A 19189-nucleotide genomic window follows, 5' to 3' on the forward strand; every position below is an offset into this window, starting at 1 on the left:
TAAAAGAGAAAGAGAGAGAGAGAGAAAGATATTAGGAGGAGGAGGAGGAGGGGTGGTGAGGATACTATAATGACTCTCGGTCGTAGCCGTTTCATCCTTAAATAGGGCAGCTAATGGCTGCATTTAGGAAGTGACCTTGTCTGGCCCAGAGATGGGCTGTGGACATACGGAGCTTGGGACCGGGAGACGGCAGCAGCTGAGCTGCCCAGCGTATATCACCAGCAGTGAGGGCCCAGATAGATGGCTTCCTTAAGGAGCGAGGGCCCAGATAGATGAAGAAGGCCCAGATAGACGAAGAGGGCCCAGATAGATGGCTTCCTTAAGGAGCTTACTGTCAGAGAGTCAGAGGCCGGGACAATGGGGTGGGACTTTGGCCAGCAGCCACGGAAACAGAAATGAATCCATTCGTCAGAGTTTGCTACCAAATGTTATTTTTCCTTAATTTATTTTCTGCTCTCAGATATATAGTGTGGAACATTCTACTCCCCTTCTTTATATTCAGGAACAGGGATTTTTCACTGGACACTTTTATGAAGGGCACAGATACCACTGTTGCCTGGTGTCAGTCATGATGGAATCTGCAGACTGGCAGGGATCAATAGTGGAGTGTAAACTGGAGAGTGTACACACACACGCACACACACACACACACACACACACACACACACACAATATCAGCAACAGACTGAAATGTCTAGCTTAGCATATTTAAGTATGTGCCATTAAGCTCACAGAAAAAAAAAAAGATGCTGATGCTGATGCTAAGCTTTGATGACAATGTCACCTCTCAATGTAAAACACATAAAGCTGAACCAGGATCCCTCCAGACCTCAAATCAATTACCCATTAAGTGCCCTTCTGTCTGCTTAGAGGAATGTGCCCCCTTGAACTCTGTACTTAAGTACACATCCCCATCAACAAGTATCAGAGATTCCTTGTTTATCAAAACAACCTCTCTCCATGCACAGTATGCAGTTTACAGAAAGATCTCATGCAGTAGTTTGTGTACGTATGTTGAGCATGTGTTTGCATTTGCATGCGTTTGAGGGTGTTTTCCCATGCGTGTACTGAATGTGCGTATGAAGTACCGCACAAACCAACCACCTCCCCCTCAATTATTTACAAATAAGACGTATGACCGGTTGCATTTCTGTCGAGAAAGTAGAAGATTCAAAGTGTGCTGAGCTAAGCCAAGCTGCACATCCTCTTTCCCAAGGTTCTGGATTTGGAGTTCAAAGTCAGTGAAGTTCAAAGATTTCAGGAGGGGGACATTCAAATGAGCTGCTGCTGCAGCAGAGACAGCGAGGTGCCATGGCAGCAGACATTTTCCAAGAGATGGAGAACAATTTTCAAATTAGCGGCCCCAAATGTTAGGATAAAATGCACTCTAGTTGATTCGACTATTGTTTTAATGAATAGAGCTGCTTAGATCCTGAGATGACTGAGATCACTGTCATGACCTAAATTTCCCTCGGGATAAATAAAGTAGCCATCTATCCATCTATCCATCTATCTGTCTGTCTACCCTACAGGCTAATGCAAACCATCTAGATAAAACAAGATGGTCAAACAGCAGATTACATGATAATGATTTGGTCCAACGGTATCTGGTACATTATCCAATGCCTTTCAAGACAACAAATGATGACTCAGCTTTTTATTTACATCGGACACAAAATATACCATCCCTTATTAAAGCCCAATAATTCAGTAGATCACAACTGCATTACTGTGAAGTACTATAGGGGCATAATAAGATGTGACATTGCATGCTCTTATAATCGAGGACTGAGGCATGTATGAAAGCCCACGGATATGTCTGAAATGTACATATAATGACAGTTCAGTAGATGGAACACAAAGAACATGGCCATAACATAATACAATTTTTTTTTTTTATTCTTATCCCGAACATCGCAAAATTGCATTATTTTTCATCACTGATACTGCTCGACAACTCAGAATAATCTCCTGAAGCACTAATGAGCAAGGCAAACTCACTTTTGATTACAACGAATGTACATCTTATCCTAGTCTATGAACGCCACCCCCGCTCCCATAGGCTACGGTAATCTTTTAAGTCCACTCTGATTCCAACGGCGCCTTTGATGACGTGTGCTAATGTTTGTTTGTAGTCGACTCTATGCTCCCCAGGGAAATCCCTGGGACAGCAGAAGGGGAACTTTCTCAGGTATTGCCTTTCCTCTCTCTGACACACAATGCCACCTCATTTAACACAAACCACGGCTGCGCTCACATCCTCAAAGAGCAGGGGTGGGTGGTGGGTGGGTGGGATTGGTTTTGAGTGTGGGGGGGGAGGGCATCAGGGATTGGAATTTCCTTCTTTCTGGGATTTTTCGGGGCAAACAAAGGAGTGCCGGGGATCACAGGGAGATCACATGTGCACACAATGACCACTTAGTTGTCTTCACAGGACTTTATGGCCACCGCACTCGTTTACTGTACACATTCCAACGTGCGCTTTTGTGTCCCACCTTGATTTTATACGGCATAACACCCCCGCACCCCCCATCCTCAGACACCCTATCCTCCACGCGAGAACACAACCCGGACATGTCATCACTGCTTCTAACCTGCTTCGCCTTTGTCACTCGGTTTCTAAGAGGGATTGTGTCCAATAGGAATATGATCCCTGCGAAACTACGTGTGCATCACCGGCCATGCATTCATTCCACTAGAGAGAAAAAAAAGGAAAAAGAAGAAGAAGAAAAAGTGAATGTCTCACTTGCACCAAATATCACCCTGCCTCTTCTGACGATGGCTTGATGGTAATGCTAATCTCAACCGAAATAATGGGGGCGGGCGACAGACTTGAAGGGAGCAGACTGTATGAGGGACGGGAGGGTGACAATTAGCTCCAGCCAGCCGCCACCCACCCACCCTCTCTCTGTCTTTCGCTCTTCCTTTCTTTCTGTCTTTCCACCTGATTCAGCAGAGGGCTTCCATGCTGAACAGAGGCACAGAGGCCGGGCTTTAGGAGAGTGCGGAGTCATCTACTATTAGAATAGAGCAGCTGGCCAGAGGCCTGGTGGGGTTCTGTGGGGGTGCACAGTAACGCTGGGAGATTCTGTGGCTGTTAAATATAGCCTAGCGGTTAGAGCAGTCTGAAACAAGATGGATGAAAACAATGGACGAGGGTGAGGAAGCATGAGACGAGATGAAAGATGGATGAAAAGAAACATCAGAGAAATGAGGACAGACGTATGGCTCTCAACAACTGTATAAACACAGCTTGGCGAGGGAATGAGCAGGAATTCCCAACAGAACTTTTGTTTTCAAAATAGCAAACTCATGCTGCGGCAAACTGCCCATGCTCAACCGCTATGACCAAAGAGAAGTTCTCTGAAAACATTTCCTTTGCCCGCCAGTAACCAGTAACATGAAGCCTGCTGGTAATTTTCATTCACATTGTGTCGAGGATCGGCTTAGAGCTCTGTACAGGGTAACAGCAGCAGCCAAGCACTGGAGATGTACGGTCTGTGTTTGTTTGTCAGTGACAGGACTAGAAAGACAGATAAGAGACGGAGACAGCGACTCACCTTGAGCTTGTCAAAGCGCTCGCTCAGCGAGGACACCTGGTGATCGCGGTGGCGTCCCACCAGCTTGCAGAGCGAGCAGATGAGCTGGTCGTCCACCACGCAGTACATGTTCACCTTCTCGTTCTCGTGCTCCAGGCAGGTGAGCCCCCGCAGGTGCGTGTCTGGCACCGGCTCCACCAGGCGGTGGCTGGTGAAGGGCTTCTTGTTGGGGTGTGTGGCGCGCAGGCAGCGGTCACAGTAGGACACCTCGCAGGTGACGCACGTCTTAATGGCCTCCCGTGGCGGGTCCTGCTCGCAGAACTGGCAGCCCACTAGGGGGCGCTGGTGCTGCTGCTCCAGAGACATGGCGAGGGTGGCGGAGGGAGGAGGGCTAGTGACGCTGCTGGGGGTGAGGGAGGGGCTGCCGCGGGCACTCACGCTGTGAGGTGATAGCCGCGGCGGGCGCCTGCTCTCGTTGGGCGAGTTGGGTCCGCTAACGGAGGCCTTCTGAAAGCGGTCAATAATGTTCTGCAGCGTCACATTGCGCTTGAGGCCCTCCAGACCGCGGTGGTTCAGCGTGATGACGTAGCGGCAGGTGGGGCACTGGAAGGCGGAGATGGACTCGAGGGGCTTGCTGGTGGAGCAGTGGGAGACCAGGATGCGGTGGGCGCAGTTGAAGCACAGACTGTGGGCACAGGGCAAGAGCAGGGGGTCCTCAAACAGCTCCAGGCAGATCGGGCACGTCAGCTCGGACTCCAGTGTTTCCATCTTCAGTTGGGCCGATCTAAAGGTGACATCAAATCCCACAGAAGCTGGTCAGTCACCTGCACGGCAAACAGCGGACGGGGGGGGGGGGGGGGGGGGGGGGGGGGAGGGGGTTAGTGCCAAGCCAGTCACACATGCACACGCTTGTCAGACAGTGGGGCTTTTCTCATTTCTCTAATTGAGTCAAGGCTAGCATCTGGTCATGAGTTAGCTGTCATAATGAGATGGCTTAACTTGCAACCGACTGCCAAATCATATCCAATAAATATCACAGCCATGAATTTTGCTCGCCTGCTATCTGGTCGGCAACACAACGGCACTGTAATGATCCCTGCAGTAGAATATGGAAGAGACAATACTAGCATGGTGCCGACCCAATTAAGCCTCACATCTGACAAAGGGTTAGTTCACAATGGGGACACATCACACCCATACATTTACAGTTATTCACACACAACACACCCACACAAATACAGTTATTCACACATAATGGAGCAGGCAGCATATGGAATATTGAGGCTGCAGATGTTTTGACAGGGAGCGACCCATTTCAGAGGCGGCTCCAGCAGCAGAGGGGGGAGCATTTAATACCTGCTTATAGAACTTTTAGTTTAGATTTCAGCTCAGAGATATTGGAAGTGACATCGTTTTTGACCGTGTGAACTTGTAACTCTACGTTTTCTAGTAAACATTTTTAATTGAAGATTTACTTGTCTCACTCGCGTGTCAATTAATAGTTTCTAAGACTGAACTCAAAATTGTGGTACAGAAGACTCAGAACCAGTCGGCAGGGCAGGACACGCTGAAGCAGAGCTGGGAACTCAGCAGGCTGTTGTTGACCCAAGCTTGTTGCTGCAGTTAGTCAGTCTAAGTCTAAGCAGATGTATGTGCTTCGGCTTTGATGGATATGAATGGGCCTGGAGCTGGAGAGGCATAAATCAACCTGCCACTGGTTGGCCTTGCCTGCATCAAGCCCTAGCCTAATCAGCCCAGCCCAGCCCAGCCCAGCCCAGCCCAGGAATCTGCCACACAGCCTGATCAACACCAACCTCTCAGTGGAGAACTACAAGAGGCAAGGGGCTGAGGCCCATCACAGCCTAAGTGCACTGTGCCAGTGCTGTTTACTTCCAATATTTATATACAGTCGTGGCCATCCTCCGAGAGCCACTTCTCCCAACCATCCAGGAACAGTTTGGTGATGAACAATGCATTTCCCAGCATGATGGAGCACCTTGCCATAAGGCAAAAGTGATAACTAAGTGGCTCGGGGAACAAAACATTGATATTTTGGGTCCATTGGCCAGGAAACTCCCCAGACCTTAATCCCATTGAGAACTTGTGGTCAATCCTCAAGAGGCGGGTGGACAAACAAAAAAACCTATTTCTGACAAACTCCAAGCATTGATTATGCAAGAATGGGCCGCCATCAGTCAGGATGCGGCCCAGAAGTTAATTGACAGCATGCCAGGGCGGATTGCAGAGGTCTTGAAAAAGAAGGGTCAAAACTGCACATATTGACTTTTTGCATTAACTTCATGTAATATGCCAATAAAAGCCAGTGACACTTATTAAATATTTTTAATTATACTTCAGCCTTCCATAGTAACATCTGACAAAAATATCTAAAGACACTGAAGCAGCAAACTTTGTGAAAATGCATATTTGTGTCATTCTCAAAACTTTTTTTTGAGAGAGAGAGAGAGAGAGAGAGAGGGAAAGAGACAGAGACAGAGAGAGAGAGAGAGAGAGAGAGAGATGGATAGCGTGTGGTTAAAAAAGATGACCCTGTTTACCATGACTTCATTGGTTTCTGTGCAACCCCATCCTTTCATCAAAATCCCAGAGCTTGTGCCTGCACCCATGTGACTATTTGGCTGGCCAGCTTTTTAAAAGATTCATGGCTTCTTAGTGGCACGAATCACGAGGAGGTTACACATTTAGTTGTGCAAATTCAGGTTATGATTGCTTTTCACAGCAGCTTTCTTGAGCTATGCTGGGTGTAATGTTAAGACCAGACCAGACTATCTTCCCTCTTTCAAGCCATTTGTCCACACACATGGATACGGTCACACAAAGTTGCAGGAAAACAACTTATTCGCTTCCAGAACAGTGAGCACAGTCACAAATTGCCCAACCCAACGTTCAGACTGCTCCAAGAAGGCTTCGGATGAGTAAGTGATTGGGGACCAAAATTCATTACTGGCAAGAGGAGAAAGTAAATAATGTCCAGGAGGCAATCAGGCAGATATGATTGTGATAAGGGGCGGCTGTGTCCTTCTTTAACTTTCACCTTGGCAGCCCCTGTGATTTATGGATGATGTGATTCACTGGCTACCTCCCCACTTCCTGCCGCCACTGGCCACTAAAGGCACAATTACCTCCATCTGATAAGAGGCGAGGGGAGAGATAGCAGGCAGAGGGGGATTGACCCCACTGCCCTTGGCCTATTAAATGGGAGGTCACCATCGATGACCCTCCTGGCTTAGGCCTGCTCTATGTCATTAGCAAGGATGTGCAGGCAGAGAGGGGGGGTGGACTGTCTGTGTGTGTGTGTGTGTGTCCAAAGGTAAATAGAGTATAGACCGGATTCATAATTAGAGCCACTGCCATGGTGCCTTGGTGATGCCAGGGGAGCAGTGACGTAATAGGATCAGATGTGTGTGTGTGTGTGTGTGTGTGTGTGTGTGCGGAGGAGGGGTGGGTGCGTAGAAGATGAGAAACAGAGACGGCTCCAAAGCCCCTCTCCACTTAATCAGATCAAGGTAAACAGCCCCATATGGCAGACAAACAGTGTCAGCTCGTGGTTACCTCCAGACAGACACGTAAGCACACACTCACACACGCACACATTCACTCACACACACACACACACACACACACACACACACACACACACACACACACACACACACACACACACACACACACACACACACACACACACACACACACACACACACACTGTTTAGAGGAGTCAACACTTTGATCCTTCTTTATGCTGATTACTGTGCGACTTGTCCTTTGATGTTGACTTTGTTCAAATCAGATGAAAATGGATTAATGTGAGAGCTGACTCGCGGCTTCATGACTGAACACTGCCACCTCTTTTCAGCAGCTTAATCTGAGAGTTGGGCACATTGCTGAACTATCACTTCATGCGCTTACGGACCAAAATGCCACGGCAAATTACGCCCGAGGCTGGCACAGACACAAACGGCCTATTTCGGGCTGATTTAATAGACATAAAGGCAAGACGCCTTGTTGTGTCTCTTCGGCTGGTTTCGCTACTCTCAGGCCATTGGCTAACGAATCCCAGCCGTGTCAGGGGAATGCAGACATAGGCTGAGGCAAGCAGTCTGAAAAAAAAGAAAAAGCAAATGTGCATGTTTGGCTTTGATTGCCCTTTGTTTGTGTGCACTGTTTCTTTGTTGCTTTATTTAAACCAAAGAAAATCCCCTGGGGATGCCATGCTACCTCGGCCACTGCAGAGCCCCACACAGGGCCGTGCGTCACCGCCAAATGTGGCATGCCTGGAACAATGACAATTAGCCTTGTCCAAACAATTGGTACAATTTGCCTGTAAACGTGACTGGTCAGACAGCTCTTCCTTGAATTATTGTGGTACAATAATGAGACCAAAATCAAATCATCAGGGAAGGCAATCACCACCACCACCACACCGCGGAGAAGTCCAAGTCCTGCGGTATGAGACCTGACCCCTGGATCTAAACGGGCAGTGTCACGCATGCTTTCAGGGGTCGGGCACAAATCCACTTAGACAGCGTATTTTTAAACCTTCAGCTATCCCCACACACAAATGCATAAATAGTTGATGCTAAAGTAACAGCAATCTGTTGTACTTGTTGGGAGTCCTCAGGACAGTCCATACCAATGAATCCAGAGCCTTTCAAAGAGGTGAGATATGGGCGGCTACTTTGACACACTTGCATGTTACATCAGCTGAACTCCCAGGCCGACACACATTACATACACACACTTCCAGCTACATATATGCCTTGACACAGATGGCTGTTAAAAAGCCTTTGTACCTATACAGTGGATATTAAATGACTTGGGATATTCTCTGGGTGGCTGTCAGGAAGTCAAGAGAGGGTTCGAGTAAGCATGGAGATGTCAGGGGAGCAAAGGTGGCGGGTTATTAGTGGTCGGCCCGGGAGACGGGAGGACCTGTGGGTCAGGCCCACGCCCGGCCCGGCCCGGCCCCGCTGCGATTGAGTCATCCGTCTGCCGTCAACGTGCAGCTGGCTGGGAGGGTTTCTGTCAGGGATCACATAGGCAGCCGCTGCCTGAACTGTGAAGGGTGGGTGGAGAAGAGTGGAGACACCCTGGATTGGATGGCGGGTTGTCTGTGTGGGCTAGGAGAGGAAAAGCAGAGAGATTTTGCGTGTGTGCACGGTAACTAGCTCACGTTCACCGGAGTTGGAGCTTAAGCAGGCTTTCGAGCGAAAGCTGGGTCTGGCAGCGGGGTGGCTGCAAAACATCCGTGCCTCCACAACCTACCGCCCCGAATTCAGCTCAAACAACCCCTTAGGCTCCCAATTCAACACACCCCACTGGAGGAAGAAGAAGGGTGCTGCTGGATGAGCACCTAATTATTGGACACAAAAAGGAACCGAGTGAAACTGGGCCAGTCGGATGGAACCGCGTTCCACAGAGAGGGATTTACGGAGGCTGCATCTGTCTGTGGTGTGAGAATAACGGTGGCTCAGGGGAATACATCCGCCTGGACGCTATGAGTGACAGTGAATCACAGACTTCTCTGCCAGGGCTTGGGCTTGCCTGTGGGGCATATTTACCAGGCCTGTCTCGGGGGTGGGGTGGGGTGTAGTTGAGCTGGAGGTGTGAGCAGGTGTGTTTGTCTGAGGGCTGCAGGATAGCGTCACACTAGGACTAACAATTTAGCAGCTAACTCGGGCAGCCATCTCTCATCATCCCCAGTCCCTGCCACTTACTGACCTTAAACAAATAATCTGACATGCTTTCTGCATTTAAGCGGAGATATTCATCAACGTTTTTTCCTCTGTCAGGGGAGGTGTGTGTGCATGTGTGTGAGCCGTTTAGTTCTATCTTTTGTATCTTGGCTCTCTGGGACAGTAAACACATGTGACGTTAAGAGGAACTCAGGGTTTCTGGGACAAGCAGAACTCTCATTCTTCACATTGATTAGCGTTAACAAAAGACAGATGCCAGGTCACGACTGGGTCAGGACGGCAGTGGAGCTCTTGGTATGCAAGACGCATTCCCCACATATTTAGATGAGAACAAAAGGTTATGGGCACTAATTACAAATGACTGGATTATTCCACTGGAACAGAAATGGATTGCTAATTAAATAAGCATTTTGAAGCGAGTGGCTGTGTCAGAAGCAGAACTCGCTGGGTGAAACAACACCAATAGGTTAAAACTCTTTGAATAGCCCGCTGACTTGGGCTCTCTGAGGACTGGGAATATTGTGATAGTGGTGAAGTGCGCTGAGGCTGATCTCGCTGACAGCTTCATGAAGGCAGTGTAAAGATGGTGTGGTTATCACTGTGACTAAGAACCTTTTCAGACAAATTTCTCCCACCACATGGCCTACTGGGAGAATGCCTCGCCCAATCGGCTGCCATCACATCATCAGCAGACTCTGTGTACGGTTGAGGAGTAGCAAAACGTATTTTTTTTGGGGGGGAAGGCTTTAGTCTTTATAAAGAAAGAGCAGTAGATAAAGGGAAATAGAGAGAAAGAGAGAGAGAGACAGAGAGGAAGAAAGAGTCCAAAGAACCCAGACGTGTAACAGTAAGAACTCTTGGCTGGTTATCGCGGAATCCAGGGAGGCTTTAAATCCACTGCAAATATGATCCCATTTTTCTCTGGCACGGTGAAAACGTAAACAAGCCACGGGAACAGAAATGGCAAAACCGAGTAATGCCCCAGGAACTGCCTCCCTAAATCAGTCCCAGTCCCAGTCCAAAAACTGTGCATAATAGCACACAGCTCAGATCAGGTAGCAAATTAAAAACGGGTCATGTTGTATTTTGAGTTTTCCACTGCGGAGGCCAAGTGTCCACTCAGTGTTGTCAGAGAAAATATTGAAACACACGGGGGCTCACTGGCGGCCATTCAGCCGTTTCCACTTCCCTTCCTTTGACTGACGTGGTGCTTGCTTTAATCAAACATGCAAGTTCTATTCATAGAATGCAAACAGCGGTGCATCTGGGCTGGGTTCCATTTGGACATTCTGAGCCGTTAAAGGGGCAGCAGTGCACCAGGGCCTGGCTTTGGGTTCCTCTCCGTTCCCATCTCCCCTGAGCAAATACGCTTCACTAACCTGCCTGGCTGTTGGTTCCTCTCTGTTCCCATCTCCCCTGAGCAAATACGCTTCACTCACCTGCCTGGCTTCAGGCTGATACTGAGGTCAAAGAGCCTATGGCACTTAATGAGATGAGGGGGCTAACAAGATGGGAGACTGGAAGTGGCCAGTCCTTCGCATTTTGGAGAGACTGAATAGCTTTCTAACCATCGCTAGAAAAGGTCCCGATGCAGCCAGACATCTGTGACTCGATTCAAGCCAAGCATCCTGAACAAAAATCTTGATGACAATGCACGGTTAGATAGTTGTGCTGATGAGCTCAGTAATCACAAAAAACTGAAACAAGAAACAGATGAAGAAGAGTATTCTGTAGGAAGGAAGAGGAAACAGCGGCACAAGGCCACAGGGGTTGGTGTTCCCTCCTCAGCTTTTCACTGAGGGGTTTTGATTTCCTTGTGTTGCTTTCAAATCGGGGAACAGCAGCGTAGTCAGCAGAGGTAAGGTTTGCTCCTCAAAGGGGGACGCTTTTTGCCCCCCTCGTCATTTTAATTATGCACCTACAGTCCACCAGATGCAGGCAAACCAGAAGCAGTGGTGTGCCGAACACAATACCGTTAATACCCTCAAACGTCTTGTCATTTCTCTAATGCTCTTAGCCGGAGCAGTGTCTTATCAAGCCTTCGCACAACATGCCTCTGCCGTGCTCTCCCCTCTCCCCTCAGCTCTTCCATTATTGATGTGCATTTGCTCTGGTGAGAACAAAAACCGGGATAAAAACGCAGCGCAAAAGCTTATAAGATATTTAGCGTGGCTTAAAGAGGCGACGTGAGCCGGGGAAAAGCGAGAGCTGCTAAGTGTCACCCCACTGGCCGGGCATGCCCAACGCGGACGACTGACCCAGGCAACGGTTCTTACCAGGGCTCTGTCTAGAGGAAGGCTCAAAGAATGGAAACGAGACTAGCCTCTCGCCAAAACATGAGCCTAGAAAGGCTTTTCAAATTGCTACAGTGACTACAGAGAGAACACATAGCCTTGTCAGTTATAGACTAGTGATGGAGACGGAATAGATGAGGTGGTAGTAGCAAACAAGTCCACAGAGGAAGGTTCAACTAAAAGATACTATATAATTAATAATACATCATAAAACAGGAGTAGTAGTTCCCCAATCTTCATGTACATATACTTATATGAATTCCCATTATCTTATCCAGTCCTATATCCACACAGGAAAAAATGACAACTTTCCAATCTACCCAACCTCTCTGACATACTCAAACATCTAATCTCACCAAGAGATGGATGGATGGTGAAACAGACTTACTGAGGTAAAGCATATTTGCCATATGTCCTCCTACCACTTGAGCAATTGGCAAGAATGCTGAAAAATTAATGTCTTTTTTTTTTTGCTTAAACTGAAAGAGATTCAAGATTATGGAGGTTAATGTTAGTATATTACTGTAAATCCTTCCCTCATGCAGAGCTAGTTGATCAACATAAGCATAAAAATATCCCCAATCATAACCTTTTTATGATCAACATTAGCATAAAAATATGCATAAGAGGAGGGACTGTGCTAACTTCATGCCAGTTAATCTTTCTCCAGAACCAACAAAACCATTTTCAGTCTTGTTTCATTTCCATGTTTCCAGAAAAAAAAATGTGTTGACAGAAAATATGCAACTAATGCCTACCTTTATGCCAGCATTCCTATAAATATGCTAATTTTGTGCCGACCTTATGAAAAAGCATCCTAATCCACAGTGTAAGATGCAGCCTGATGGGTTTTTGTACAAATACTCTGTTCACAAACTGCATTAGCTATGGTCATGCAAATCTGATGGTCAGGGTTCGGCTGCATGCAATCTAACAACTGAGATTCTCCACGTACATCAGGGTGTTTGTGGAATACGTAATGTGAGCCCCCAGGTTTCTTGTTGTACCCTGAACTTCCCACTAGCGAACCCTGTAAACTCAGTTGAAGACCCATGGTACATGCTACATTCGCCTCTCTCATAACAAACCTCACACAGAATACATTTTCACTCTTCACTAATTGGGTCGGAACTACACAGCAATTCCCTAAATCAGCTTGGTCAGGTGTTTCCTGATCCCCGATTTACAAGAAACTCACTACCTGACACAATGGAAAAAATAGCATGAGAAGCCCATTCATCAAATGAACACTACATTTTAATGTCTAGGATGCTGGGTCTCTATAATGTTTCTCTCTGTACGCTGGAGTTACCTTTTGTAAAGGTGTTGGCTACTTCCTAAAGGTTTTCTTGTTGACATGTTAAAAAGCGGTCACCAAATGCTGGTTTCAGATAAATCCCCCTACTGTGAACCTTTTTGTATACGCGCCGTGGAAAACATGACTTAAACCGCTTGACTAAAGAAAGACAAGGGGGAAAAATGCTGGTGGAAACAGGAAACTCACAGGAAACAGATACTGCATAGGTTTTCTCCCCTCTCTTTCACATAAGGCATAAATGCTGAAATCCCTGTGTAAGGATCTGTATCTGTCCATGTCTCTGTCCTATGTTATTTGTATATTAAACTTGAAATGCTGTTAAAAACTAAAACTTTTTAAAAAGCTCACTACCTGATCTAACCACTCGTTCATTAGCATGTTGAAACTCCAACATGTCCTTGAAGTGACCTTCGCAGCCGACTCAAACTTCAAAATGATGCTATTACAGGATGACTACAAACTGGATCACAGCCAAGCAGGAAGAGATAGCTGATGGGTAGTGCCGATGAATGATGATGATGATCTCCATTTCTACAAAATCCCTTCCTTAGAATTCTCTAAGGTGAAGTTATCTTATGAGACATTCTTCATTTGTCTTTGAAAATTGTGAAAAAAGGTATGCATTCTTGATGTAATATTTAAAACCCACAAGAGACTACTTTGCCACTGTCCTTTATCTGGAATTATACAACCCACAGTGACTTGGCTAGATTTACTGTATGTACGTATGTATTTGCATATGGAATCACCAGAAGTAAGACTGAAGCACTTCACTTCGATATCAACTATCGCCGCAGGGAACATTTACCTCCCAACAAGCCTCATTTAGATACGTTAAGAGCAGTTTTAGAGTTTGGCAAGGTTATCAATCTATACAAATGGTGGGAGAACGAGAGGGAAACATTTCTATTGACCCTTGAGACGTGGTTCCTGTATTGTAACTGCAATCCTGAAAGTCAGAAGATTCTATTTATACACAGCTGTAATGTTTGGCATTTCCTCCAAAGGAATGGGGATGGGGGTCACACCATTGTTTTTTCTTGGCAGCCACTGATTTTTCCTGGTCCTATTCTGTGCATTGAAATGTCAAGCATTTATTCTTCCACTTGGGGGTCCCTTCCCGCATCTTGTTGAGTGGCCTTTGATATTTGCCCGTTTGTTTTCCAATATAATCATATTATCACTGCATTTTGTGTTTTGTGTTGTGGTTAATCTAGGATAAGATGCACATTTGTATTTGCCTATTGTACCTAATATCTGTAACACGACTCAGAGCTCCTGATGTGATATCATTCTTATCACGCAGGAACCGAAAACAAACACATTTGTGACATTCTCTCAAGGGTTTCACAAGGCCAGTCAATAACAAAAACAAACACAGAGCATCAGAGTTCAAAACCGGGGGAAAATATTTACTGGCACTTAAACTAAACACATCAACTTCCCTTGGTGTTAGTTTTTACAGGCCGTTAACAAAACTGACAAAGGTCACGCGGTTCATGTTCAGTTCTGAGTGAGGCCAGATGGAGAGATGGAGAAGGGTGTCGGGGTGGATGTTGGGGTAAGGTCCTCCTGCACTGATATGTTCTGTATGGGGTCAAACAGTTGCAGTGATTCTCTTGCTTACATTCCATTCTATTTTCATCCAGCGGTGTACACAGGTTGGGTTGTGTAATCCTGGTAGATTTTGGGAAAAACCCAATGCGGGGAGCTCTGAGGAGATTGGAGCTTGGGTGTTGGAGGTGAGCCTGATTACTCTCTCAATGAGGGGCATCTTAAGAATGGCACTGATGAGATCACTTTCATGCCTCTCTCTAGACCCACACATGCAAATGAGCTCCTTTCATTCTCAAGAGCGCTATGAGATACAAAAAGAGACGCCTCGAGAAAATGAGACTAAACACTTGAGTGAATGCCACGCTACTGTCTGAAACTGGTAGGAAACTGTCTCTGCCTTTTAAGTGGAAGAGAACAAACCTTTTTAAATATCATCTGTTCTCGATAACAAGAAGAGCATGATGTGCGACTCATAATAAGGTTGTTAGTATACTCTGTTTAATATCTGAGAGACAGGCATCAGCTCACACAATGAAATGGTATTTGATATGGAACCGATCTGCTCAGAATGTTGTGTGTACCTTGTGCCAACTACACCAAAAACGTATGGAATGCACTGTTTGTTTTTGTATTGTGTTGTAATGTATTTTATGTGTAATATATGTGTAAGCACATTGAGAGTCAGTTCACCAGGTCAAATTCCTTGTTTGTTCTTACTTGGCAAATAAAATCTGATTCTGATTCTGATTCTGAATACCTTGTGTGCTCTGTTGTGATAAATTCTACAGTTCTGTTTACAATAAGTTACACAAATCTGCATCCTTTGCTGTAGCAACCTAGCCATTCCAAATTCAGCAGCTTTCTGACAATCTGACCATCACCTGCCCTGTTGCAACTTGCTATTAATCAAACAAAGGTTTAGATTTTTCTTTTAAAACCATTACATTTCATTGTTTTTCACCAATTTAGCAAGTCTCCTCTGGCCAGCCACTAGCTTCCTCAAAACAACACATCTGGTCCTTCGACCACTCCTCCCTCTGGACACTGGACCTTGATCTTCATGGACGGGTGAAACTTTCCCTGAGATGGCTGCAATTCTCATCCCTCTGCTCTGTTGAAAAGTAAATATTCATGAGGTAGCAGGGAGGTTAGGCCCACAAGAATGTTTCAAGCCATGTTATGCTTGTCTAAGCTTAATATCATAAATGTTTAGTCTGCGCTAAACTGTGGAAGTAAATGGTGACATTTACTGATGACTCGGCTCACACAATACACTTGGGTCTCACCTCATTAACGTGCAAGTGCTGTCAGAGGCATGGAGACTAATGCTAAAAAGAGTTCTCCTGGCAGTGGGGCGAACACACACACACACACACACACACACACACACACACACACACACACACACAAGTGGGGCGCACAGTCAGTCAGTCAGTCAGAGTCCACAAGCGTAAGTGCTCTGGCTTCACTGGGGCTTTGAGCAACAGAACTGTTTAAAGTCTGAAGACTGTGAGTGTGTGAGTGTGTGTGTGTGTGTGGGGGGGGGGGGGGGGGGGGGGGGTGTGACTGCGGAGGTTTGTGTTCTTGTTCACAAGCATCCTCAAAGCATGTTCCACCTTTGCTTTCCACTCCAACAGGTTTGTGTGTGTATGTTTGTGTGCATGTGTACACGTGTGTGTATGTGTATGTGTGCTTGTTCTAGAAAGGCTCTTCCATGTTCCACCCCTTCCTCTGTTTCCTCTCAACTTTCTCCATCACTCTCTCTCTGTTCGAGGTCTGAGGTCAGGGGTGTGTGTGTGTGTGTGCGCGTGTGTGTGTGTGTGCGTGTGTGTGTGTGTTGTCTTGTTTTTGTGTGTGTTGTCTTGTGTGCCTGTGTGCGTGTTTGTGTGTGTGTGGTGTGTGTGTTGTCTTGTGTGCGTGTTGACTGCCTTGCTGAGCCCCAGTGCCAGGTGAGATCATGGGAAGCACATGTGGCCCCGCAGGAACACACAACAGCTGGCCCTGAAACACACACACACACAGCTGGAGGGAGGGAGCCCCACACACACACACACACACACACACACACATACACACACACACAGCGGGAGGGGGGGGGGGGGGGCTCGGCCTCAGCTGCTGCTGGAAACTCCTGACCCCGCCGGCCTCCGCCTCTAAAGCAGCGCGCACACACACACACACACACACACACACACACACTCACACTCACACTCACACTCACACACAGCGCAGAGCAGAGAAGCCAATTAGTTCCAGAGGTGGAAGCAGGCCTGGGCCCTCTCGGCTTCCTGCTGCCTGGGAGGCATCGCACAAGCTCTGTTTCAGAGGTTCATGGCCGCTCAGCAGACAGGGTTAAAGAAATGCACGGTGTCTGTGTTTAGCTCGCTGGATGTGTATAACAAGCAGCATGGGTAAAAAATGAATGGTTGATTTTTTTTTTCACAGACTACTATTTGAAGAGTGGACTTGGAATAACAGAGAGCACCATGGGTAACCGGGCTTAGAGTTTTGCCGAGTCAAGGTGCCCCGAGGCCACTTCCTGCTCGACTGGTGTGTGTGCAGCTAAGAGGAGCGGAGTGCAGCTGGAGTTTTCAGGGGCTGGTGGATGCACCCCCCCTCTAATACCCTCTCCCCCAACATCCCCCTCGGCACAGCAGCAGCAGCAGCGGCGGCAGCAGCGGCACTTTGGGGAGAGTGAGAGTCAAGTGTCTGTGTGCAGGATCGGTGTCTGTAGTCCTCGCTGCCCTCATCCACCACTGGCCCTGGGAGCATTTCAATGTAAATCAAGGGAAGCAGAAAATCCAATTAAGCCATCTGCTTCCCCCCCCTCCTTTGGCTTCGAAATTAATAGACAGAGCGCAAACAAGCAAGAGATTGAGAGTGTGAGTGTGTACGTGTGTGAACGTGTATGTGTGTGTGTGTGTGTGACTGAGTGGACGTCACGCACTGCAGAGCAGGGTACCACGCTGGGGAAGGCGAGGCACTGGAGAGACGGGGGCGGGGGGGACGGGGGCGGGGGGCGAAGTGTGAAAATGCTTCTCGAGGATGTATAAGGACACTTGGGATTCGGGGAAAGTACTGTGACATGGTCCCCTCAAGTTCACAGCTAGATTATCGAGCCCCTCAAAACACCATTGCTCCATCCCCATGTTTCATGCATGACCTAGGCTTCTCCAAGGGCAGCCTTGATTTAACAGGCTGGGCTCAAAGTGAAGTCGCATGGCACAGGCTCTGGACAGCGTCGTCTGCTTGTGGGATTGTAGTGGCTATAGCTAGTCTCCGGCCCCTTTCCGTGGATGATTGTTTTCCGTACAACATTGTGACGATTCAGAACAGTGCCATCGGATATGCCAAGTATGTGCACAGACATAAATAGAACTGTAAATATCTTGACTGCTGCAGCGGACAGCTGATGGCATAGGTGCAGACTAAGCTGTTGTCACTGTGGCCCAGTGACAAGCTGCTGATGGTGAGCCACTGTGACAAACAAACAATATGGGGCCTCGACTGGAAGGTCCCACTCCAGGTTGCGTCATTGAGCTTGTTTGTCCAGTCCACTGTCAAGAGCTCAAGCTCATTCATTAAGAGCTCTAACTCATTTATTAGGTACTGTATGATTTGACCTTGCTCCTCTACACAAACATATGGTTTTGAACAGTCCCCCCAAGAATACAGATCAGGTAAGGGTCTCCATTAGCACAGAGCTATCATATCATCTCCATCATGTGGAGTCTCACCACACTGTTCAATGCAATTTCACCAGTTGAAATGGTATTTAACACATCTAAATACCACCTATTAGACACAGCTGGTGGATGAATGGACGGGATTGTGGGATGGAATTGTGAAGCATCCAATCAATACTCTAACCATTTCTGTGAGGTAGCTGGGATTTATGTTGAGTCTTTGAGGGCTGTACTTGCTGAAGCTCAGTGGTCAAATCAATGGTTTGTTACAGTGCGGGGACAAAGGGAAAAGGTTTCATCCGGTCCTATTTAAACTCTAAATAATTTGGCTGTTAATACTGGAGGTCTGAACAAGGCCTATGAAATCATTGCTGACTAAAGCATAGTTTAATTCCTATTCTAGCCATAAACATGCATATATTATGCTTATAAAAGAGGATGAAGCTGAAATGGACAGATGTCATCTGCAGGCAACTGCAATCTTCTACAATATCCCTTCATTAAATTATTAATGAAACGAAAATTAATCTGCATTCTTGACAAGCAAATAGTTTTGGGACATTACATACTGAAATTATTTAAGAATGATCTTTTGCAGTAATGCCACTGAAAAAGAATCCTATCCCAACATTCCTAGACACATTATTGCATACAACTAATAAGATACGCCATGAAATAAACACTGCATCTCCAAAACAGATTTATTTCTATTTGTCATGAGTTTACTGGTCCTGATATTCAGCTCAGATGCTGTGGTGATTCTAAAACTCCAGCTGCTAATGTAGCAAACTGGATTTGGCAAATCTGTGAAAATGGCTGCAGGAATTCACTAAAGCCATCTTCCCAGGCATGGCTTCTGTTATAGTGTGCTATCTCCCTGGGAGGAGCGTAATGCACTGCACTCTGGGTCACACTCTCTGAGGGAGCACTCTGTTCTGTGCCACCACACTTGCCACCACAAAAAGCAATTCACCTCGCACAATGAGAGCCACCTGATTAACATTCACCCGTGAGGGGTTTACAGGTTTTGCCAAAAAAAACAACAAACCCCCAAATCCATTATGGATGAAAAAAAAAA

The 19189-nt window shown here is 46.8% G+C and overlaps 1 protein-coding gene across 5 annotated transcripts in view; it reads right to left on the bottom strand.

Annotated features, from left to right (window-relative positions):
- Positions 1–19189, bottom strand: part of mid2 (midline 2) — a 101225-nt gene that overhangs the window by 39152 nt on the left and 42884 nt on the right. For all 5 annotated transcript variants that reach the window (XM_080840506.1, XM_080840504.1, XM_080840503.1 and 2 more), the window contains one exon: positions 3561–4323. In XM_080840506.1, the coding sequence (XP_080696632.1) occupies positions 3561–4307 (747 nt within the window). In that variant the 5' untranslated portion in view covers positions 4308–4323. The remainder of the gene's footprint in view (positions 1–3560; positions 4324–19189) is intronic.

Source organism: Sprattus sprattus (assembly GCF_963457725.1).
Source record: "Sprattus sprattus genome assembly, chromosome: 6".
Classification (NCBI taxonomy): Eukaryota; Metazoa; Chordata; class Actinopteri; order Clupeiformes; family Clupeidae; genus Sprattus; species Sprattus sprattus.